This window comes from Hipposideros armiger, unplaced genomic scaffold (assembly GCF_001890085.2).
Source record: "Hipposideros armiger isolate ML-2016 unplaced genomic scaffold, ASM189008v1 scaffold_289, whole genome shotgun sequence".
In the NCBI taxonomy this organism is placed as follows: domain Eukaryota; kingdom Metazoa; phylum Chordata; class Mammalia; order Chiroptera; family Hipposideridae; genus Hipposideros; species Hipposideros armiger.
The window spans coordinates 178,308-202,269 of record NW_017731639.1 but is presented as its reverse complement, the minus strand read 5'-3'; the positions used below and the strand labels follow the sequence as shown (position 1 = coordinate 202,269).

General features: G+C 38.5%; 1 protein-coding gene across 8 annotated transcripts in view; it reads left to right on the top strand.

Moving 5' to 3' along the window:
* The window catches only part of TENM3 (teneurin transmembrane protein 3), a 605,620-nt gene that overhangs the window by 524,142 nt on the left and 57,516 nt on the right, over positions 1 to 23,962 (top strand). For all 8 annotated transcript variants that reach the window (XM_019658769.1, XM_019658771.1, XM_019658770.1 and 5 more), the window contains 4 exons: positions 15,585 to 15,801; positions 16,802 to 16,921; positions 17,500 to 17,761; positions 22,576 to 22,843. In XM_019658769.1, the coding sequence (XP_019514314.1) occupies positions 15,585 to 15,801; positions 16,802 to 16,921; positions 17,500 to 17,761; positions 22,576 to 22,843 (867 nt within the window). The remainder of the gene's footprint in view (positions 1 to 15,584; positions 15,802 to 16,801; positions 16,922 to 17,499; positions 17,762 to 22,575; positions 22,844 to 23,962) is intronic.

The following is a 23,962-nucleotide window of genomic DNA, read 5'->3' as shown; positions in this document are numbered from 1 at the left end:
TGACTAGGTGTCCTCTTTGCCTATAGAGTCCTACCTGCCTTTTTTGTCTCTGAAAAGGTTAAAGACCAGCAGCCTTAGAAGAGAATTCTTTCTTTTTTTTTTTTTTGAAGATCAAATGGGATGTTTATTATCATTGTAGCACAGTAAACATTCAATAAGGTTATTATATCCTATTACTAATAGTTAATGGTGTTTTTTTAGAATTTTTATTTAAAACATAACTAACATGCTATATTATATTAGTTTCAAGTGTACACCATATTACTCAAGATTTATATACCTAAACAAGTGATCACCATGATAAGTACAGCAACCATCTGACACCGTACCACGCTATCACAATATTATTGACTATATTCCCTATGCTGTACATTACATCCCCATGACTTATTTGTTTTATACCTGGAAATTTGGACCACTTATTCCCTTTCACCTTTCCCCCCTTTTTTATTTTTCAATTACAGTAGACATTCAATATTGTTTTATGTTAATTTCATGCATACAGCATAGTAGTTAGACATTTATATAATTTAAGAAGTGATCCCCCTGACTAGTCTAGTACTCACCTGACACTATACATAGTTATTACCATATAATTGAATATATTCTCTATGCTGTACTTTACATCCCAATGAATATTTTGTAACTACCAACTTGTACCTTAATCTCTTTACCTTTTTCACTCTGCCCCCCAACACCCTCTAATCTATCACCCCAATAAATCTAGTACCCATCTGACACTATACATAGTTATTACAATATTATTGACTATATTCCTTATGCTATACTCTACATCCCCATGAGTATTTTGTAACAACCAATTTATACTTCTTAATCTTTTCCCTTTTTCACCCTCTCAACCCCCTCTACCTGACAACTATCAAAATGTTCTCTGTATCTATGAGTTTGTTTCTGTTATGTTTGTTCATTTTGTTCTTTAGATTCCATAGATAAACGAAATCACATTGCATCCGTCTGACACTCCACTCAGCACAATACCCTCCAGGTCCATCCATGCTGCTGCAAAAGCAAGAACCCATTCCCTTCCATGGCTGAGCAATATTCCATTGTATATATGTACCACCTCTTTATCCATTCTTCCATAGACAGACACCCAGGCTGCCTCCACATCTTGGCCATTGTAAACAATACTGCAATGAACATATGGATGCACATGTCCCCTAGAAGTACCTTTTTGGGTTTCTTCAGATAAATACCCAGAAGTGGAATTACTGGGTCCGTCTTTGTCTCTTGTTAGAATCTTTGTTTTAAAGTCTGTTTTGTCTGGTATGAGTATTGCTACTCCAGCTTTTTTCGTTCTTCCTTTCCATTTTCATGAAATATCTTTTCCATGCTTTTCGTTTCAGTCTATGTGTGTCCTTCAATCTGAAGTGAGCCTCTTGTAGGCAGCATATGTAAGAGTCTTGTTTTCTTATCCATTCAGCCCTCCTATGTTTTTTGATTGGAGCATTTAATCTATTTACATTGAAAGTAATTGTTGATAGATATGCAGCTATTGCCATTTTATTATTCATAATTTTGATCTTTTTTTTATGTCTTAAAGAAGTCCCTCTAATATTCCTTGTAATACTGATTTGGTGGTGATGAACCCCTTTAGCGTTTTCTTCTGTGGGAAGCTTTTTATCTGTCCTTCAATTTTAAATGATAGCCTTGCTGGGTAGAGAAAACTTGACTGTAGGTCCTTGCTTTTCATCTCATTGAATATTTTGTGCCAGTCCCTTCTGGCCTGCAAAGTTTCTGTTGGGAAATCAGCTGACAATCTTATGGGAGCTCCCTTATAAGTTATTAGTTACCTTTCCCCTGCTGCTTTTAGGATTCTCTCTTTCTATTTAACCTTTGCCATTTTAATTATAATGTGCCTTGATGTGGGCCTGTTTGGATTCATTCATTTTTTCTTTTTGCTGTTCTGATTGGGTGTTTTGTGCTGCCTTATCTTCCAAATCACTGATTCAATGATTTGCTTCATCAAGTCTGCTGGTGATCCCTTCTGTTGCATTCTTCATTTCAGTTATTGTGTTCTTCACTTCTGACTGTTTTTTGTTTGGTTGGTTGGTTTTGTTTTGTTTTGTTTTTGTTTTTTTATGGTTTCTATGTTCTTTTTTATGTCTGCTATTTCTTTGTCGAAGTTCTCACTAAGCTCCTTGAGCATTCTTATAACCATTGTTTTGAACTCTGTTTCTGATGAGTTGCTTGCCTCCATTTCATTTAGTTGTTTTTTTACCTATTCTTTTCTCGTTTTGGCTGCCTGTCTGTGTTTGTTTCTATATATTAGGTAGATCTTCTATGTCTCCCAGTATTGGCTGGGTGGCCTTATGTAATAGGTGCCCTGCGGGTCCCAGTGGCACAGTCTCCTTGGTTGCTTGCTCTGGGTGTGCTCCAGGAGTGTCCTTTGTTTGGGTTGTGTGTGCCCTCCTGTTACAGTTGAGCCTTGATTGTTATTTGCATGTCAGTGGGTGGAATTGACCCCCAGGCTGATTGGATATGGGGTTAGGCCACATCCACAGCTTATGGGCTGCTGTGTGGGGGTCTTACCCCACTGAGTGGGATTTGCCCCAGTGGGCTCTGGTCCCTGTTGAGACCTCCCTTTGTGTGTGCTGCTTGTGCGCTAATTGGGCTGTGCTCTGCTGTGGTCTGAAGGCAACTTCCAAGTTTGTTGGTTCTGGGGCCTCTTGGAAGGGGCTTCAGTGCAGGCCCAGGTCACCCACTGTGTGTGACCAGCCAGGAACTACCTGATAGGAGCTACAAAGCAATCCACGGTTGTTTGCTGCCTGTGCTGTACTTGGAGGCACATGGGAGAGGCCACGCTGAAATTCAAGGACTTGTGCCTCACCGGTACTGGGCCAAGGGTAGCTCAGCAAAAAGCCAGGACACACCAAGGCCTGCAACCACTAGCTGGCTCCCTTAAGATTCAGCCACTGATAAAGCCTCGTGTGATACACAAGTTGGATGAGGCAGGGTCTCAGGAAGTCAGTAGAGTGGGAAGAGTTGTGGTCACCAGGTTAATGTAAATTCTGGTTTTGGGCCAGTGCTGAGCCTGGAGCTACTCAGCAAAAGTCTAAGAGCACACTGACGCCAGTAACCACCCTCAGCCTGCCATACTCCAATATTTTTCAAGAAAGAGTGCAATGCAGGTGGGGCCGGCTGCTCACTGAGAAAGTGCCTCCAGTGTTGAGGGAGTTGGGTGGGGCAGGGGTCCCATGGGAGCTCACAAAACCAATTCAGATTAAGATTTGGCCTGTGGGGGAAAGTGCAACACAGGAAAGATGGTGCCTGCCTGCCGGATGCATGAAAGGAAGACCCCATGCAGATAAAATGGCAGCTGTCCTCCAGCCCTTGCTCTACAGCCACACACCTCAGTCTGCCCCTTGTGTTGCCTCTGATGTTCCCTGAATCACCGTCCCTCCACTGGAGTCCAGAATGAGTGCCTGTGAATGAGTGAGTCTGTGTGCAGGTGCAGACCCCTTAAGAGAAACGCTGGGTTTCCCACAGCCTTTCATCCCAGGCCTGGTTGGAATCCCCACTGTTTTTCACAGCCACACATTGTGGGGGCTCCTCTTCCTGGCACCAGTGCTGTGGGCTGGTGAGCTGGGTGTGGGGCTGGGGGCTGGGGTCCCTCCCTCCTCTGTGGGGAATCTCTGTGGCCAAGATATCCCTCTCAACTTTTATCCACCGCAGAGAGATTTGGGGCTGGCCCATTTCACATCTCTGCCCCTCCTACTAGTCTTCAAGTGGCTGCTTCTTTATATGCTTAGTTATAAAACTTCTGTTCAGCTAGGCTTCAGGTGATTCTCCAGTTTGATTGTTCTGTAATTTAGTTATAATTTTGATGTGTTCATGGAAGGAAGCAGGCACAGTGTTTACCTACTTTGCCATCTTGGATCTCTCTAGAAGGGAAATCTTTATGAGGAATAAGAGGAACAACAAAGTAGATTGGAGGAACTTACCTTTAGCCACTGTCTTAACACCTCCACAGTTCTAAGAAGCAAACCTCCTGTCCAGTTAGACCTTGTTTCTTTAGTGCTCACATAAACTGCTGTCATGTATGCATGTAGGGTCGCTCTAGCTTTTCAGAACTAAGGGAAAGCTTTTACCCACAATAAAGGCCCTGACAAAGATGCCCACTCTATATGGAATCAACAAGGTGCTTCCCCCATCCGCTTTACAAATCTAGCTTCAGGTATCAAGCAGAGGCTGTTGGAGCTGAGTATTTGGACAAAGGCGGGCAATGGAATAGTAGACTTTTTTTTTTAACTTCTTATTGGGGAAATGGGGAATGGGAACAGCACTGGGAAATTGGGGGAAGGGAAACAGACAAGTTGCTGTCCTTTTGTTCTTCAGTCTAGTTCTGGAGGACGTTGCTTCACTGGCCCAAGTTAGCACCATCATTGCACTCTTCCCAGGCGAGGCAGATCAGTCACCGGCTTCTGGATGGCTGCTCACGAGGGCTGCTGACTACACATTGTAGCCCATGGCAACCCACTGCAGCAGGGACTGCAGCCTACGCCATCACCTGTGACTCACTGGCAGCCCAGCTCCAGGTTGAGCTTAGCAGTAGAGGGCAGTGTCACTGGCCCTCATATGTGGGATCCGAACCAGGGCCCTCTGGCATCCCAAGCCAGCTCTTAACCAACGTGCCACTCAGCCGGCCCTGGAATAGTAGATTTTTAAATCACACAGTGGAAGTCAGAAACAAATAGTCACTGGACCAGACAATTGTGAATAACATCTCCCAGCAGCAAGTAGACATTTGGGGAGCAACTACAAGATATCCTGTCATATTGAGATAGCTTTCAAAGCCAGTGATCAACAGTACATGGTTAGAATTGGCTTATAAATATTTCTATTTCAACTCCATTTTCACCTATAAAGTCATCCTCCCTCCAGATTGAGCTATGTCTTACTCAAATCCCAGCACTCACTCTGACAGTGAAGTTGCCAAGATCAGAGCAAAGACAGGTGAAGAGTCACTAGTAATGCTGTGCAAATAAAGCAGGGTTTTGACCCAGTGCTGTGAATGCTTTAGCTCCTTGAGTACCTCATTTAGTCAGCCATAGGAATTGAGGCCCAGTCTGTTTCACAGTGCACCCTACCTCAGACTTGGACGTCTCCCCAACAAGGAAATCCTTTCTATTCTTAAAGTTCTATTTGTTATTCTCATCAGGAAAGACTCTTTGGTTGCACATGATCAAAACTCTACTCAAACAGTCTTAAGCTTTTAAAAACAAAAAATTTATTAGCTTATATAACTGAGAATTTCAGACATAGGTGCGTGCATCTAGGTTTTCAAACAATGGTAGCAGAAATCATGGTGAATTCATTTGTCAGCTCTGGTTTATTCTGTGTTTGGCACCATTCTCTGACTGTCTCTCCCCAAAATGACCACCACCAGCCCTAGGTTTGCATTCCATCAGCATAACAACTCCAGTACAAGGTGCACACCTTTATTCATTGGTTACATGAGGCCTGGACCTGGGGCTAACTCTCCTTGGCCTGAATTAGGTCACCTACTCAAAGGAAAATTGAAGTTCTGTCACTAGAAGAAAGGGTTATGGGTGCTGGGCAGGCAGAAAAACAGATTCTACTATAGGACTATTAATAATTGTCCATAGCATTTAGTTTTCGTATAACCAGACAATATACTTCAATATCTATTTCGTATGGCTAATAGCCATCTATTGCTTTCAGGAGGAATCTTCTTTTCTCTTTCTCCTCCCTTCCCCCACAATTATAGCCTTCTCACTTGAGAACAAGAAAACTAGTGCTGAATCTCTGATGTGCTTTCTCCATTGGCAAGGCAGCTATCTAGTTCTCCCTGTGTATTTTATATGCATCATTACTTTTACCTAGCCTTCCTACTAAGAATCTCATTCAACAGGGGGTTTCTTGACCTTAAATAGCTTCTCATATTGTGGTCCCACTATGCAAGCATAAAACTGCAACAGCTTGCCAAAGACAATTCTATCTTTATGGAAACTTAACATATTTATTAAGAAGATGATTTCTCCAAAATACTTTATCTCTGGCAGTCGTTACCATGTTCTCATCTTTCTTCCCATTAAAGAGAGCTAGTCAAAGTTCCCTTTGATATCTTGCTTCCCTGGATAGCCCTCTGTAGGTACTTGAGCCATGACACTCAAACCCTCTCCTGGAGATTAGATGGTTGAGGACACAAGACTTAAAGCCTCATACTAAACTTTGTGCAAGAATGGTGGAATGCCAAAACACAAATCCTGCCAGAAATGATATATCTTACTTGTAAGTAGATAGTTTTTCTTTATCCTTCAGAATTACTAGTTTGTGGGCATATATCAGGAAGATGTACCTAAAGCAGGCTTTTTAAAAGTATTTGGGAGCTGATGATAGTAAAGAAGAAAGAAAAATTCAATTACGGTTATTCAAAAATTAGAAAGATAGAAACAGTAATGAGAGAGACAGAGAGAGAAGAGAGAGAGAAAGAGAGAGAGAAAGAGAGAATACAAATGCAAAGTTCAAACTGCAAGAAAAAATAAGAGTGTGCAAGGAGTAAAAAAGAGGAGCAAAAAAATGAATAAAATTGTAATGTAAGTATCAAAATGAGTGTGATGAATGAGTAGAGATGGTGTAAGCTGGGAGACTACCAAGTGAAAATAAGAAAATATTTGAAAATAGATTTTTAAAAGTTCTAGCAGGAGGATAAGAGTATCGTGTTCTCCAAAAATATATTTAAAAATTAAAATTAAAATAAATGAGAGTAACAGAACTGGGAAAAGAAAGGGAAAATGGTCAGAGAGAGAGAGAGAGAGAGAGAGAGAGAGAGAGAGAGAGAGAAGAGAATTACAAGAGATCATACGTACTTCTCCCCCCCCAAAAAAATCAAATATCAAAACATAGAGTGCTACTCAGAGTCTCAGATCATTTAAATATATTTTGCTGGTAGAGATGATTTCGGCAAGGGGAAACTACCATGAGTTTGAAAGACTCTACTGGATCCTATGTTAGGGAAGAGAATCAGGTTAGTATGAAGCCTTTTACTAGTCACAGAATTTTTAGAGCATAGTCAACCCCATTCAAGAAAAGGGAAGCCCAGCTCATGCTCTGGAAAGCAAAGGACCCCATTAGCTTCCCAATAGTACACAAGGAATATGGGGCTTTAGCACTTTTTTAATGAGTTTTAGAAGGGGAGGAAAATCAGAGCCACACAGGCCAGAACTAAAAGTCTCCCCTATACTTTACACCCACTCCCATGAGCTGCCACCCCAAGCTGTGTATGCCGAAATGGGCCCTGCAGAGTATCTCCGTACAAATGGGTCTCTTTGTTACATGTAGCTCCACGGTAAGAACTTCTGCGTTACTGGCGAGAGTAGTACACAAACATCAGATTCTCATTGTCAAAAGAGTTAACCATTGTCAACAACCTGGCAAGCACAGTTCTACTCCTCCTCAGTGAATTATTGCACACTTATGTTTTTAAACTTAAATGGGATAGGTACTGATCTAAATTTGATTCTGTCAAAGAGTATATCTTAGAGAGTTTCTTCATGCCATTATATATAGGTCTATCTCGTTCTTTATAATAGAAACATAAGTGTACTAAGTAATTTTACCACTACTACATGAATAATACTTCAGTTGTTTTGGTTTTTTGTTTTGTTTTGTTTCTTGCTCTTAGTATAAAGCAGCGGTTCTCAACCTGTGGGTCGCGACCCCTTTGGGGGTCGAATGATCCTTTCACAGGGGTTGCCTAAGACCATCGGAAAACAAAAAGATATTTACATTACGATTCATAACAGTAGCAAAATTACAGTTATAGAGTAGCAACGAAAATAATTTTATGGTTGGGGGTCACCACAACATGAGGAGCTGTATTAAGGGGTCGCGGCATTAGGAAGGTTGAGAACCGCTGGTATAAAGAAAAATCTTTAGTGAATCTGTATTTGTCAGTGTATATGTATAGCTGCATATAAATCTTTGTGTAAATGTAGAAATACTTCTTTTGGACAGATTTTTAGAAGTGAAATTGCTGGGTCAAAGGGTGTTCTAATTTTGAGAGCTACTGCCAAATTGCCTTGTAAGTAGGTTTTACATGCTACACTGCATCAGTATGCGAATGTTTATTTCCCCCTGTTCATAGCCTGCACATAATCACTGTACATAAACAAAATTGTCCCAACAAAATGAAAAATATGAATTTTGTCTGACAGCTGAAAATGACTCCATTTTTATTGTTTTAATTTGCATATCCCTAATTACTAATTAGATTGATGATCTTTATATACATTTCTTGACCATTTATATTCTTTTGCTAACTGCTTATTTATTTCTCTTACTTATTTTTTTTCTATTGAGTTGCTTGACGTTTCCTTTTAATTTTTAGGACTTCTGTGTTTATTTATCTCATTAATTCTTTGTTAAGTGTGTTGCATATATTTTATCGCAGGTTTTCACTGATCTTTTAACTTTGTTTATGGTGTCTTTTGTTGTGCAGAAGTTTTCAGTTGATATGAAGTAAATATTCATAATGTTTATCTTCTTATTCATAAATTCTGAGTTGTAAGTCATCATTATTAAGTAGGAACTTTCTCTAATTAAAATTATACATAATATTTCATATAATTTTATCTAATGATCTTTATAATTTTGTGGATTTTTTTTGCCTTTGCAAACATGTCTTTATTATACACAATAATACATACTAAAAGAAAAGCTTAGATCAATTAATGTACCCTCACCTGAAATTTTTTTTTTTAGTTTATTTTTTTATTATTAGTTTCAGGTGTACAGAACAATGCCATAGTTACCCTTTTCACCCCTCACAAAGTAACAACCCCCCTCCACCCATCCACTGCCCTCCCACCCCAGATATCATGTTTGTCTATTACAATTCCATTGACTCCATTCCCACTCTCCTCCATGTCCCACGACTATATATGTATTAATTTATAGTTGACATATATTATTCAACAGCAGCTTCAGATGTACAGTGCGGTGGTCAGGCCTCTACACTGTCTATGAAGTGGTCTCCCTAACAAGACATGAGTCCATCTGGCCCCCTAAAAAATATTTACAACATTATTGATTATATTCCCCAGACTGTATTTTCTATTGTTTAGTGTCCAATTAATCAAGAACATTTTGGGCTGGCTGAGTGGCTCAGTTGGTTAAGAGCTTGCTCAAGAGTTTGAGCTCTGAGCAACAGCGGTTCAAGTCCAGCCTGAGCTGAGCAGCCGCTGAGCTGCCAACAGGTAGCAGGATGGCTCAGCTTTAAAAAAAAAAAAAAAAAAAAAAGAACATTTTTAAATACCTATTGGAGTAAAAAAGAAACAGGACTCCAAGGGATGGAGTAGTATCCAAGGCTAGGAAAAGGGTGCTGAGAGAAAACCAGTAGGTGTCTCTAAGACGTGATTTTGACCTGTTTATATCTCACAATCCCTAGAAAGTGAATTCCTTCTTCTCTTCATTCAGCAACTATATTGTATATCAGTTTGAGCCCAAGGAGTTGACCCGATGCTGGGAATCCAACAGTGAACTAGATTAGCCTTCATGGAGCCTCATGACACCATTGTCTGAGCCGATTGTGGAAGGACTTGGGGGTGCGAGTGGGGAGCAGGGGCAGGTTAGAGGTTTCCAGGCTGAGGAAATAATGATCACGGTAGGCCTTATAAGCCATTTTAAAGAGTGAGTTCTGACTACTCAGAAGGCAGTGCAGAAGACCAAGTAAAGGAAGTAATTTAGCTAAAGAAATAAAATAATCAAATTTGGTTTCTGTAAAGATTACTCTGACTGAAGTGTAGAGAATGAATAGTTGGGATGAGATTGGAACCCGGGAAACCACACTATTGTTGAGCTCTTGTCAAGAGGTGACCATGGTGGCCTAAAGGGTAGTTTTAGTGAAATGGAAATAAATACACCGATTCAGGATATTTGGGGAGTGAAGAAAAGAAGAGAAGAAACTGGCCAATTGGTTAGGTATGCAGAAAAAGGAAGGGAAAAGAGGAGTCAAGAATGACATTCAAGTTTTTACTTTGAGAAACTGGTTGGGTGGATGGCGGAACCAACCATTCATTGATACAGGCAGTACGGAAGAAGCGACATGTTTAAGGAAGATCATATATGTTGCATTTTCAACATGGTAAGTTTTTGATGCCTACGTGACATCCAGGTGGAAATATCTAGAAGGCAGTTTGTGGGTTTGGAGTTCAGGAGAATGATCAGCCTGGAGTCATGAGCACTGAAGTGATGTGAACATAGAGACTAAATCTATCAAGAAGCTGGTATAGACAAACCATGAAGATACACAATACCAAACATGATCCCAATTCAGTAATAAAGAACTGAATTTCAAGCACATTACAGAATGGCGACTTAAAAGAGTACTGGCAAGTATACCTGTACACTTTAAAACTCTGAAGTCCACAGATAAATTTTTGCATCAGAATTTCTACCTCTAGCTCTAGCTTGGAATGAAGAGAGGGACTTCCCAATACTGTGGGGAAGGGAGGTGGACACTAATTATCTTTTGAGTAAAAAAGAAAGTTCACTAAATCTATGACTTTTTATCTCGTCAGTAAATCAAGACTTTGAAAAACAAATTAAAATAGCCATAGCTGCGTTAAAGAAGAAAATGAGAATTTTGACAAGCAGTTCAAAACTGGCAAAGATGATCATCTAGGAAAAGATTTGGAGTCAGTGTTTTCATAACCTGACAAAATGTACCTCGTTTAACTTTGCCAGAAAAAAATATCAAGAATGATTTGAAGAACACAAGGAGATAGACAAGGTAGAAACTTTAAAGTAGGACCAGAGGTTGGCAATCTGTGACCCCTGGGCCAAAACCTAGTTTTGTAAATAAAGTTTTATTGAAACACAGTCACATCCATCTATTTACATATCATCAATGGCTGGGCGGTGTTAGTGCTATAGAGGCAGAGCTGAATAGTTGAAACAGACATTATGTGGCCCCAAGAGCCAAAAATGTTTATTATCTAGCCCTTTACGAAATAGGGTTGCCAACCACTGTTAAAGTCCAGTGAAAGCCTTGGGAAAGACAAGAACATGTTTAAAAATGAGAACTAGGGACAGCCAAGTGGTGCATTGGTTAAGAATTGGCTTGGAACGCCAGCTCTGAGCAGCAGGGCCCTGGTTCGGATCCCACATGCAGGCCAGTGATGCTGCACCCTCAACAGCTGAGATGGTGAACAACAGGTTGACCTAGAGCTGGGCTGCCGTGAGTTGCCAGTGATGGCGTAGGCTCCAGTGGGGCTGGCTGGCAGCAGATGTGAGCTGCTGTGAGTTGCCATTCAATGGCTGGCGAGCAACTGCCTCACCTGGGAAGAACGCAATGATAATACCAACATGGGCCAGTGAAGCGACATCCTCCACAACTAGACTGAAGAACAAAAGGACAGCAAATTGTCTGTTCCCCTTCCTCGATTCCCCAACGCTGTTTCCCTCCCCCAATTCCCCAATAAAATATATTTTAAAAAAAAGAGAGAACTAGAGCAAGAATATTAAGGATTGACTGGAAACATAAACTATATTATGTACTTGACATCAAAATACCACTTACATTGAGAAGCTTAAACTGAAGAAAGGCTCTTAGTTGATCGTTGATGTCGTCATTCAGTGGGTTTGACTATTTCTGATTTTCTTGAGATTTTTATGATTAATTCTATTAGACAAGGCTCCTATGTCAATATAAATTTCAGCTACCCTCATATTCCGGAGACTAAAATGGAATCTCAATGACTTTGAGAAGCTATCCCACGAAAACAATTTTGCTACAGTACGAGTCCACATATGGGCAACTGGGTAATCAACTTAGTTGTGCTAGATAGCCCTAGCCTTCTAAGTATAGACAAAGAATGAAAAATGTTTTCTCAAGTTAAAGGGAGCCAGACTCATGACCATCCGTCACTTGCTTGGGCAAGTTACTGATAAACTCTGCAGAAAAATAACAAACAGTGTGTCCCTGCATCTTGGCTGTTGGAAATGAGATTCCTTCTCTGATTGATGTTAGCAGAGAGGCTTGTAAAAATGCATTTCCAGCTGATTAGTTCAGAAGGTGTCAATCTCATGCAGTTTTATGACCTGCAGTCTACATGCCAGATGTACATTTGCTTTTTATAAACTAACAAAGATGAATGACTAAATTTGAGTATTCCTCTCTGACAACTGTACCATATATGCCTCCAGAAAGACAAGGTGGGAGTATTGTGGGGTCAGAGAACAAAGTGAGGAGCATTTAACCCTTAATTGACCAGGATAATGGAGATTAAGTATAATACAGCATTTGGAAGTACTTTCTCTATAACTAGTTTCTACTTACGTGAAAGAATGAACATAAGGGGGAAACCTGCAAGGATATAAAATATTTATGTCATGTTACTCTCCCAAGCATATGCACACCCATTCTGAGTCCATGGAGTAAGAACTCTTAAATATATCATAAAACACACATTAGGGAGTTCTCATAAAGTCTCAACCTATAAGAATGAATTGTTACTGAAAGGTTTTTACTTTTTTAATTGTTTTTTTGAAGCCAGAAATGATATTAGGGCAATAGTTCAATAGTGTGCTACCTTCAAAATCTGAGTCTTAATAACCGTGCTTCTATTTCTTTGAGAGCAATGGAGAAAAAAATATACTGTATTGCATTATTATAATATATCCTCATGAAAAATAAGCCTATAGCCTAGTTTCATCTCCCTTCCATTAGAAATATTGAGAAATATTTAGACATTTTTCATCTCTGTGGCCCTTTGGCTGAGAAAGTAATATTTTGATAAATTCATATGAAATTTCAAAGTTCAGTTTCATTTGATTTTCTTAAAACATGATTTTAAATTCTTATCAAAGAAATAATACGCAGTTTCAAATAATTAACACAGTTTTAGAAGTATAACCGACATCTACATGAAAATCTAACTATCAAAAGGAAAAACTATGTAATAAGAGTTGCCTATCAGAAATTCTGACTCATTTTCATATGTATGTAAATTGTGGTAACAAAAAAATTAAAATCTTTTTTTTTTTAAAGATTTTTATTGGGGAATTGGGGGAAGGGGAACAGACAAGTTGCTGTCCTTTTGTTCTTCAGTCTAGTTGTGGAGGACGTTGCTTCACTGGCCCAAGTTGGCACCATCATTGTGCTCTTGCCGGCAAGGCAGATCAGTCGCCGACTTCTGGACGGCAACTCACAGCAGCTGCTGGCTGCTCACACTGGCTGCTGGCTACATGGTAGTCCATGGCAACCCACCTGCCATCACCGGCGACTCACGGCAGCCCATCTCCAGGTTCAGCTGTTGTTCAGCATCTTAGCTGTGGAGGGCAGTGTCACTGGCCCTCATATTTGGGATCTGAACTGGGGTCCTCTGGCATCCCAAGCCAGCTCTTACCCAATGCACCACTCGGCCGGCCCCCAAAAATTAAAATCTTAATGTAAAAAGAGTGCAACACCATAAATTTAATTCAAGTATTCACTTATTAAGTTTTTTGTTTTTCAACTACAAAGAACGAGAAGATTTTTAGTTACTATCTCTAGATAACTAAGTTCTTTTCAGTTTCAAGTGACAGAAAATCCAACCCCAACAGCCGTAAGGAAGAAGGCAGTTCCTTTGCTTCTAGAACTGAAAAGCCCATGAGGTCAGATGCAGCTTATGGCAAAACAAACCCTCAGCGGTATCACTATAGCCTGTTGTTTCCTTCTCGCCCGCTCTTGGCTCTGCTTCTTCTGCGATGGCTCCCTTCCCAGGCAGGTCCTCCTGTGGTGCCAGCAAGATGGTTGCAGCAACCCCAGCCTCACAGCCTTACAGCTACAAGCTGGGGTGGGGTGGGGAGTTCTTTTCAGATAGCTCCTGGAATTCGTTCTGATGAAACAAGTTAGGTCATATGTTCATTTCGGAACCAAACATGAAGGGCACTAAGCACCTGGACTGAGAGTTGGGGAGGGATGGATGGATACCCAAATGAGAATTTAGAGCTGTTGTCCCAAGAAGGGGGGATGGGTGTTAGGAGAAATCACAAGTGTTCACTACCTTCTTCAGGTGGGTAGGACTCCTTAAGGACAGTGAGCCAGGACCCCTCGTCTCCTCTCTATTTCTCACCTCACCTGGGTTGTTTTTGACCTCCTTCTAGACTGGGTGATATAATTTGATTTAGTCTATTTTCTTTTGCTGTCAGGTAATGAAGGATGCAAGCTTATGTTCTATTAAGAGTGGTGTAAAGCCAGAAAAGAAAATGGCTAGTGATGCTTTTTTTTTTTAATAAGTTATTTAAAAACACTTTTGGGGGCAGCCAGTTAGCTCAGTTGGTTAAAGCGCAGTGCTCATGACACCAAGGCTGCCAGTTTGGTCCCCACATGGGCCACTGAGATGCACCCTCCACAACTAGATTGAAACAACCACTTGACTTGGAGCTGATGGGTCCTGGAAAAACACACTGTTCCCCAATAAAAAAAATTTTTAAATTTTCTTTTAGTAAATAAAAACTCTTGTGTAAATAAAATATATAGGTCAACTAGGTATTTTCAACTGAGTTTGCCATAATAGGGACACACGAAGACCTGATACTTAGGTTTGAAGATTTTAAAACTATTTTGTCAGTTCTCCCAAGAGCAATTCAAGTCCTCGGAAACCAATGATTTTATTAATCTGTACTGAGAAAGGTAATTGGCGAGCATGTGAAAATTCATGTATCAGCTGGTCAGCGATAAATGACCTTAAAGGATAATGATATCAAACCATCATTACCTGACACTCTTATCCACTAATGGGTTGGCTTATACGTTTCAAACAAAGTACTTACATGAGCCATTGAATGTGGTTTACTTTTGATTTTCCTGGAGAAGGTACAGGCTAAGTTTCTTCGATCCATGACTCTTTTTATGTCACCAACACGGTAGGTCAATCTTTTGTGATAGGTGTCTCATAATTTCCAATAGTATGGCTTGTTTACATTTGCCACATTTTAAATTAACACATCCGTTTTAGGGAGGCATACTAGGGGCTCCTGTTTAAAATTTGAGAAATGCCTTAATTTTTTTGGAATACATTTTACCTTCCTTGGGAGAGTGATTTTCTTGAAAGTTGGATGGCTAATCTTACCTATTTTGTGTTGATTTGTATTTGCTTTATTTCACAGACTGTTATTTTTCTGACCCTTTCCCAAATTTTGAACTTCATCTCATGTACGTCTCTTTACATTTACCATACACACATACTATTTTAACTCCTATTGCATTTTCCCTAAAGTATGTAAGGCTTGAGTAACTAGACATAAAACTAACCCATGTTAATTCATACTACTAATAGACTGTTCTAATCAGTAATTTTTTATTTCTTACTCAGAATCAACATTATGATTCTTTTCAGCCATCTCCACTTCAAACATTTACTCTATAAAAAAGCTGCTGCAAGTATTGTATTTATATTTCACCTGTTTTCACGAAGTATAAAACTCATGGGAATTACTCTCAGATAGGACAAATCATTCTATGTGGAAAAAAAAACCAACCAACAAACAAAGCGTATTGCACATCGCATCATAGAAAGGGGAATCCTCTTACTGGTTTACATTTCTCTCTACAGATGGACTCATTGACTGTATGGATCCTGATTGCTGTTTACAGAGTTCCTGCCAAAACCAGCCCTACTGCCGTGGACTGCCTGATCCTCAGGACATCATTAGCCAAAGCTTACAATCACCATCTCAGCAAGCTGCCAAATCCTTCTATGACCGAATCAGTTTTCTTATAGGATCTGATAGCACCCATGTTATACCCGGAGAAAGCCCTTTCAATAAGAGGTTAATGCATCTCTTCCTTATAGAGATTCGTAGTGATATCAACAGTTATATGCACTTTATGTGAAATGCTGATGACTGTGAATTTGAGGAAAGTGCTTTTTCTTAATGCAGCTTTTTCTCTTTCGGCAAATTCTCCACCAAACTTCGCATTTCCAGTATTTTTGATGCAGTTCACATACTTTGTCAGTTTCAGTACCTGCAACATAACAGGACATCCCATTAAGGAGTCAGTAAATCTTCATTTAACTAGTTAGCACAGTTGGAAATATTTCAAAAGAAGCCATGAAAAGACCCCAAAAGGGAAAACAGAAGTGCACTTTTTTTTTTAGCTGAGCTCACTAAATAATATAAATTATGAATTAATGTAATGGAACTGCTAACGGCATGGCAGCGAGATTGCATAAGCTGTTTGACTGGTGCTTTACAGAGCAGTAATGACCTGAAAATAAACCAGTAAGTGAAAGCAGGTGTCTTGTGTCTCACTGAGCAAAGAAGATGATTTACACTAGAACTCTTGGGTCTGCAGTAATTTCACAGCATTAATGCAGTTAGACCCAGCAGTTGATTAAAAGTTGTTGCACAAATGTTCCTTATTGCCCCCTTAAATCTTGTACTTCTGGGTCCCTGCAGATTTACGGATTGCCTCAGAATTAATTGGAAAGTATACTTTTCTTCATGTAAGCACCAGACGTAAGACTTATAGGAAAAAAGCACAGTTTATAATTTTAAAAATTCATCTCTAAATTATTGGTTTGGATAACTCTCCAAAAAAACAGATTGCAATGATTTAAAACCCAGGGTAAACACTAGGCATTTAGAGAATGTGAATTGCACTGAATTAAAAGGGACATTGTCTTGGGAGTATTTCAGGTCTGGTTTTTGTGAATAATGATTGCGTATGATACTGTTATTTTATCCTGAGGTTGAATTATCTCTAAATCATGATAATGTTGGTCTGAGAAGACAAATGTTCATTCTAATTCTTCTACTTTTCCCACAGCCTTGCATCCGTCATCAGAGGCCAAGTCCTAACTGCTGATGGAACTCCACTTATTGGAGTAAATGTCTCATTTTTCCATTATCCCGAATATGGATATACTATTACCCGCCAGGATGGAATGTGAGTTAGTCCCAATGTACTGTCACTGTTTGAAGTATTTTAAGTAAAAACTAGACATTCTTGTATCACCCAGCATGTTTTATTGTCCCTTGTAATACAGAAATGCAACAACTTTTAGACTCCAGAAATCTGTGACAATACACATGGCAGAAACTTAGAGTCCTATATTCACATAGTTCTTTAAAAGTTATTTCATTTTCCTAAAACATAATAGTGTGTGGTTTTGTAGGAGAATGTTCTGTGTCTTAGAAGATTCTTGTTGAAATATTTACGAGTGACATTTCATAATATCTGCAATTTAAGCTCAGATGGTTCTGGAAAAGGAATAGATAGGCAGATAATAGGTAAAACAAACTTGGAAAAATGTTAATAAATTGGTAAATGTAAGTAAAGAGTATATGGGTGTTCATTGGATAATTCTTTTAGTATTCCTGTACATTTGAATCTATCTCATATAAAAGTTGGGGGGAAAGTTGACTTTCTTTGTAAAGCATATTAATTTAAGGAAGTTAAATTAAATTAATTTGGGAGTTATATGGGATCTAGATAATTCACTAAGTGTATCTTGTTTTTCTTAGGTTTGACTTGGTGGCAAATGGTGGGGCTTCTCTAACTTTGGTATTTGAACGATCCCCATTCCTCACTCAGTATCATACTGTGTGGATTCCATGGAATGTCTTTTATGTGATGGATACCCTGGTGATGAAGAAAGAAGAGAATGACATTCCCAGCTGTGATCTGAGTGGATTTGTGAGGCCAAATCCTATCATTGTGTCATCACCTTTATCCACCTTTTTCAGATCTTCTACTGAAGACAGCCCCATTATCCCTGAAACACAGGTAAAATATTTTAGCAGGCGGTACTTTCAAATAAACAGTTTTCGGATCATGTGGTTTCCAAAAAAATCTTTAGAAAGGATTGCAAAATTCCAGTACTATCCTAAATCATTCTATATAATGAGATATAGAATGTGTGCGTGCGTGTGTGTGTGTGTGTGTGTGTGTGTACGCACGCACGCACTAGAATAGGTATTACTATAGTAGGTTATGTAGTTATTTCTTAAAGATCTATTCAAAATGCTTTTTCTTCAGGCTACATCTATATATATTTATTAATTGTAGCCAAATGGAAAAGCAGCTTAAACTCAACAGCTAATAATGTCTTGGCTCATTTATTCATTCATTGGAAAAAGTTTTTGGTGCTGCTTTGTACCTAACCTCCTGACTGACTTTGTACAAATGCTATTGTGCATGGTTATTATTCTCAATAACTTACCATTTAATTATGATTGTAAGTTAAAAATGTTTTATAAAAGATGATTTTTGACAAAAAATGTTCATTCATCAAGATATTATTTTTAAAACTTAGTATCTTGTCTTAAGCTCTCATAATTTGTGATTCGTAAAGCCTTACTGTCCACAGGAAGAAAAAAAAAAACCTTATAATTTTCTTTAAAACAGCCATGCTTTCACTATTCATTTTATCTACTAAAATATCTTGGAATCGTTTTCCTTCCTATATGTTTCCAATTAGAAATCGCTTTCAGATTTTAAAGGCAGAACATTAGGTACAATAATAATGGACTTTATTCATAAATAGCTAAGTATAAATACATGGTCTTTAAAATACAGCAGGACATAGCTGCTTTGTCACATTTATTCTTCAGATATTCAACCAGGCACTGTTATAATGGACCAATGCAGTAAACCAGCCAGATGAAGTACCTGCTCTCAAGGAGCCTACCAACTAATAGGGAGAGAGAAGCATCATATGTTATAAATATGTATCAGATTGTGAACCAGGCTTATTTTTTAAAAAAATAAGGCAGGGTAAAGTGGATGAAGGTGCAATTTTATAAAGTGTCGTTTGGGAAGATCTCTTTGGTAATGTGATATTTCAGCAGGACTTGAAGAAAGTGAAAGACTGAACCTTAAAAACAGAAGGGCATTCCAGGCAGAGCAAAGACCAAGTTCAAATGTTCCGAGGCAAGAGCATGCTTTGCTTATTCAAGGAATGTCAAAGAGGCCAGCAGGTGCAGCTGGAGTGAAGTTCATGGTACACAAATCCCAAATCATTGGAGACTATGGCAAGGATAAGAGCTTCTTACTTTGAGAAATTGGAAGCCATTGGAGGTTTCAAGCAGAGCAGTAACAGTTACTGATTTCCTTCTTAAAAGGACCACTGTATTTGCAGTGCTGAGAATATTCTATTGGGTTGTTGGAAAAGTCATGATGTCTTTTTTCTCTGTTTTTCACTGCAAAAATGTGTCATGACTTTTCTAACAACCCAATACATTGCACAAGGGCTGAAAGGAGGAGACCAGTCAGGAGGAAGTCTCAGTAGTCCACAGAAGAAATGATGGTGGCCTAGACAAAGGTGCTTGGGGTCGAAGTGGTAAGTAGCCATGTAAGAGTGGAGTCCAGGGAAGAGGTTGGAAGTAAAGATGTAAATTTGGGAGTCATCAGCATTATTGATACAATTAAAGCATAGGATGGAATCCCCTAGGGAGGGGAGGGAGGCAGTGTAGACAGAGATTAGAGCAGATAAGCCAAGAAGGTCTAGGATAACAAAATATGGAGAAAGGTCACAGGCAAATATGATACAGAAGCACCTCATTGATTTACTGCATAACCATGAAGCACACTTTGAACTGAAGCTTTAAGAAATTTATTGAAACCTTATTCAAATTACTGCTTCCTCCCCAGGGTCTACCTTGTAGTCATTTTGAACTCCTTAGCCAGTCTTAAAATAGACTTAACCTAGACGCAGTGTGTCTGTCTATAGGTGGCAGATTTCTAGCAAACCAGCTCATTGAACTAGGTTTCAAATAGTCAGCAGTTCCATGAATACATGAAGGTTTTTTCCCATGACATCATAGAGACAGCAAACATTTAGTAAAAATTTACTGAGAGCCCATTATGGACAAGGTACTCCGCTAGGATAAAAAGAATAATAAGACATGGATCCTGCTATTCTAAAAGTGATAAAGATCTGAGTGAAGAATTGTGGAAATTCAAAAGAGAAGTCAATTCCTAAGGAAGCCAAAGAAAGCATCCCTGAGGAGGTTGGCCTTAAGAGGGGGTAAAGGATATTCCAGATTGAAGAGAATATGTGAGCAACAGTGTGGTGGTAAAAACAAGCAATGTTGTCTAAAACTGGTGAACAATTTAACTGTAGGGTATATAAGAGGAAAGATTGGGGCCAGATTATGAATGGCCGTGAAATACCATACAATGGAGACATTTAATTCTTTAGACAATGTGGAACCAAGGGACCAATGAAGTTTTTCAGCATTTCTTGAAAACTAGCTCAAGTAAAAAAATGCACAATTGATAGAACGAGACAGATCAGTGAACAGGCTAATGTTCACTGTATTTCCGTAGATCTCCAGCTCTCAGATGGAGAGAGCCCACCAACCACAATGGTAGGGGAAATGGAGAAGAGGGGGCACATTAGACAGAGATTTGGAAGGTAAATTTGGCAGGATGTAGCTTCTAACCGAAAGTTTAATGGGATCAAGAATGGGGCTTACAGATCATGCAGCTGGCAAAGATAGGCTTAATGGTTATTTTCCCCCTCTGGTTGGATTTCCTTTTCCCACTAATGCAAAATAACATGGTCAAGTTAAATTACATAGGAGAAACACATGTTTCAATGAATTAAATTACAGATATTTGTTCCCTAGAAGGAGGTTAATGATGACAAAGATAATAATCGGTTATTAAAATTAGGATAACATATGATGTTTTGAAATAGACAAGCAATTCCTAGACGGTCACAGGAAACATATTAATGAAAGATTGCCTTACATGTAAATAAACCTATCACATTTTTGAGAAATTATTTTGAAAATAAATTAAGAGAAAATAAAATATATGCTTTAGGTTTCAATTACTTATATTTTCAGGGCCATTCAGGAGTCACAGAATCTGTTTTTCAAACTAGCCCATTGATATGTCGCTCCAGTGATGAGAGAACAATGAGTTCTTTTAGATTATTCACCTTATACCCTACAGTCCTACGAAAGCACTGTCAATCTTAAACATAATGGTTTCCCTGAGTCTAACAGAACTCTAAACAGTTTCTATATGTTCATAAACTAGGTATGTTGCTTAAGACAGTCTGTGGCTGAACTCAGTTCTGAAAATCCCAACTGTAATAAATGGGTATATCTACTATAGCATAGCAATGCCTTCTTATTCTATTATATCCCATCATGCTCCTTTTCATGCCAACACTGACTCACAGGCCAAGATGGGAGTTTGTGTAGTCCATTGTTTTGTGCTACTTCCAACTGTTCGCTTGTTTACATTGAAACTGACAGCTACACCTACAGTATCAAGGGTTCTACTTAAATTATTAAAATTTGGAGATGGCAGATCTACAGCATTCCGAAGTGTTTTACGTGAGAGGAGTTGTGGGGAGAGAAACACTAGTGAACACTGAATTACTATTCTATGATTTTCTAACATGAAAAGGCAATCGTTATGTCTGAATAATGAATATTGATGGGGCAATATGAGGAAGCCTTTGAAAATGCCATGTAATGCTTAGTGGAGAAAGTGGAGCGTTCCTGGCACTGGTTCTTGAACAAAGATAGCCTTGCACTTGGCAACCTATGTAGAAGTCTATGAAGAGCTTTTATTATTGTCAAACATATAGGAGCACTAGTAAGGGGAATTTGAACTGTTTACAAAGATTTTATATACTATGTGAAATATACTTTTCAAAATAATTAAATAATGTTTTGGCATAATACATTTTGCATATGTCAGTATAAATTTGTTGGCATTCATTAATCCAGTCACATTGATGAGTAAATTGTGGGGTTAAGAATAATGATTTTTTTTAAATTAGTAAAGTAGATCATTCTCATGCAGGTTATTACACTAACTTTTTACAGTCCAGTTTCAATTCAAAAAGTATCTATTGAGTGTCTTCTGTGTGTATTCAATAACACATTAGTTTTTCACTGGGGAAATTTTTATGGTGCTTTAAAATAGTAGTTCATTTATCATTAGTTCATTTATCAAAACTCAGTTGTGAGTCCTACCTCAATGTTTAATTATAAGAATGTGCTATTACTATCTTACCTTTAAACATGGATATGGAATTGGCTATAATTTAACCCGAATAAATTGGTCTTTTACTTATCATTCCTGTCTTTATAGACTATGACCAATCAGCTGACAAGGCCACAGCACAGGTTTAATCCCTAACTGAGCCAGCTGGCATGGGCCAGATCTTTGGCCTAAGACCACCTCCCTCTTCTGAACCAACCATCTTACAAATGTCTGCTCCAATTCTCCAGGGCAGCAGGGGTGCAAGATAGCTTAGTGAAAACCCACTGTGACTATAAACTAACAAGTCAGTGAATGTCAGCCTGGTGGAGCAGTTCCAGTGTCGCTTGTACAAGGTGTAGCACCTGAGGTACAATTAACTCAGAAAAAATGACAAGAAGCTTTTAGGAGGAGAAAAATCAGGCCGACAACAGAGGTGTCTTTAATTATTGAATAAGATAACAGCTGAAATGCATGTTTGTGACTTGTGACTCTTTGTGTCATGTTAGCTTTTCTCTTCCGTGCTTTGAAATATATTTTATCTCACACAGTACATGATCACAGTGTGGAGCTTCTGTTTTATTCAAACCTAGGTACTTCATGAAGAAACCACAATTCCAGGAACAGATTTGAAACTTTCCTACTTGAGTTCCAGAGCGGCAGGATATAAGTCAGTTCTCAAGATCACCATGACCCAGTCCATTATCCCATTTAATCTGATGAAGGTTCATCTTATGGTAGCTGTAGTAGGAAGACTCTTTCAAAAGTGGTTTCCTGCCTCTCCTAACTTGGCCTATACCTTTATATGGGATAAAACAGATGCATATAATCAGAAAGTCTATGGTCTATCTGAAGCCGTTGGTAAGTTCCATATAATATATTCTACATAAAAAAAAATGTCTTGAAGTAAGAACTAACATGAAAATAATTGCAACCCATGGAAAACAGTGGATGAACAGATAGAAAGGCAATAAGGGTGTCACAGGGAAGTTACAAGCGGGTTAGTTTAGATCTACCATTGGAAAAAGGAATATATTCCACGTGAGGAGAAAGTATCAATTTTCCAGGCTATAATAAATTTTCCAAGATATAATAAAATTATATCTTATTGAGTTGTTGGAAAAGTCATGACATATTTTTTCTGTTTTTCGTTACAAAAATGTGTCATGACTTTTCCAACAACCCAATAGAAGAATGCTCTGAATGAGATTTCAGCTTTTCGGTTTTTTTGGTCATGTTTTTTTCCATATTGTTTCTCTTCCTTTTTTCATTTGTTTTTCTTTATAACTTTATCTCACTAGCTTTCCTTATCTTTTTTTATGTTTTCTATATCTAACAACTAGTATAGACTCAGTTCATAATGATATTGAGCAGGATATCAAACAACATTTGTGCCTAAAATTATTTTAGCTCTTTTGATTAGAACGACCAATTAGAAGGATATTCTTAAAATATCAGTCTAACCAGTTTTGCTAAATGACTGGACAGTGTAATCAAAGTTTAACAATGTTGAGATGTATATAATATAGCTTCAAGCTCAGGCTCAGAACATCAAAAACTAAAGGATAACATGTGTTTTGTTCCATTAGATTTTACCTAAGACATTTTATTCTGAAATTAATATATAACCTGGACTTAAATTAATTCAAATCAATCTGAAAATTGCTACTTCTCCCTTCTCTTTGTTCTGAATTTTAAAACCCATGTTTCATTGTGAACTCTGAGGTTTTTCATTAGTGATTCTTTCTTATTAATTTACTGTTAATTTTATTGTTCATCCCTGATAATAACATGTAATAATGTCAATTATAATGTCATAATCTGGCTACCTTTTTTGTTCTATTGAACCTTACTGTAAATATTTTCGATAACAATATTCTTGGAAACTAAACAGCTCTAATTATTCAGATAGCAAATATTATTTTTAGTTGTAACCTTGCCAGCATTTGGGGCTGACTTATTTGATCTAACTACTTAACC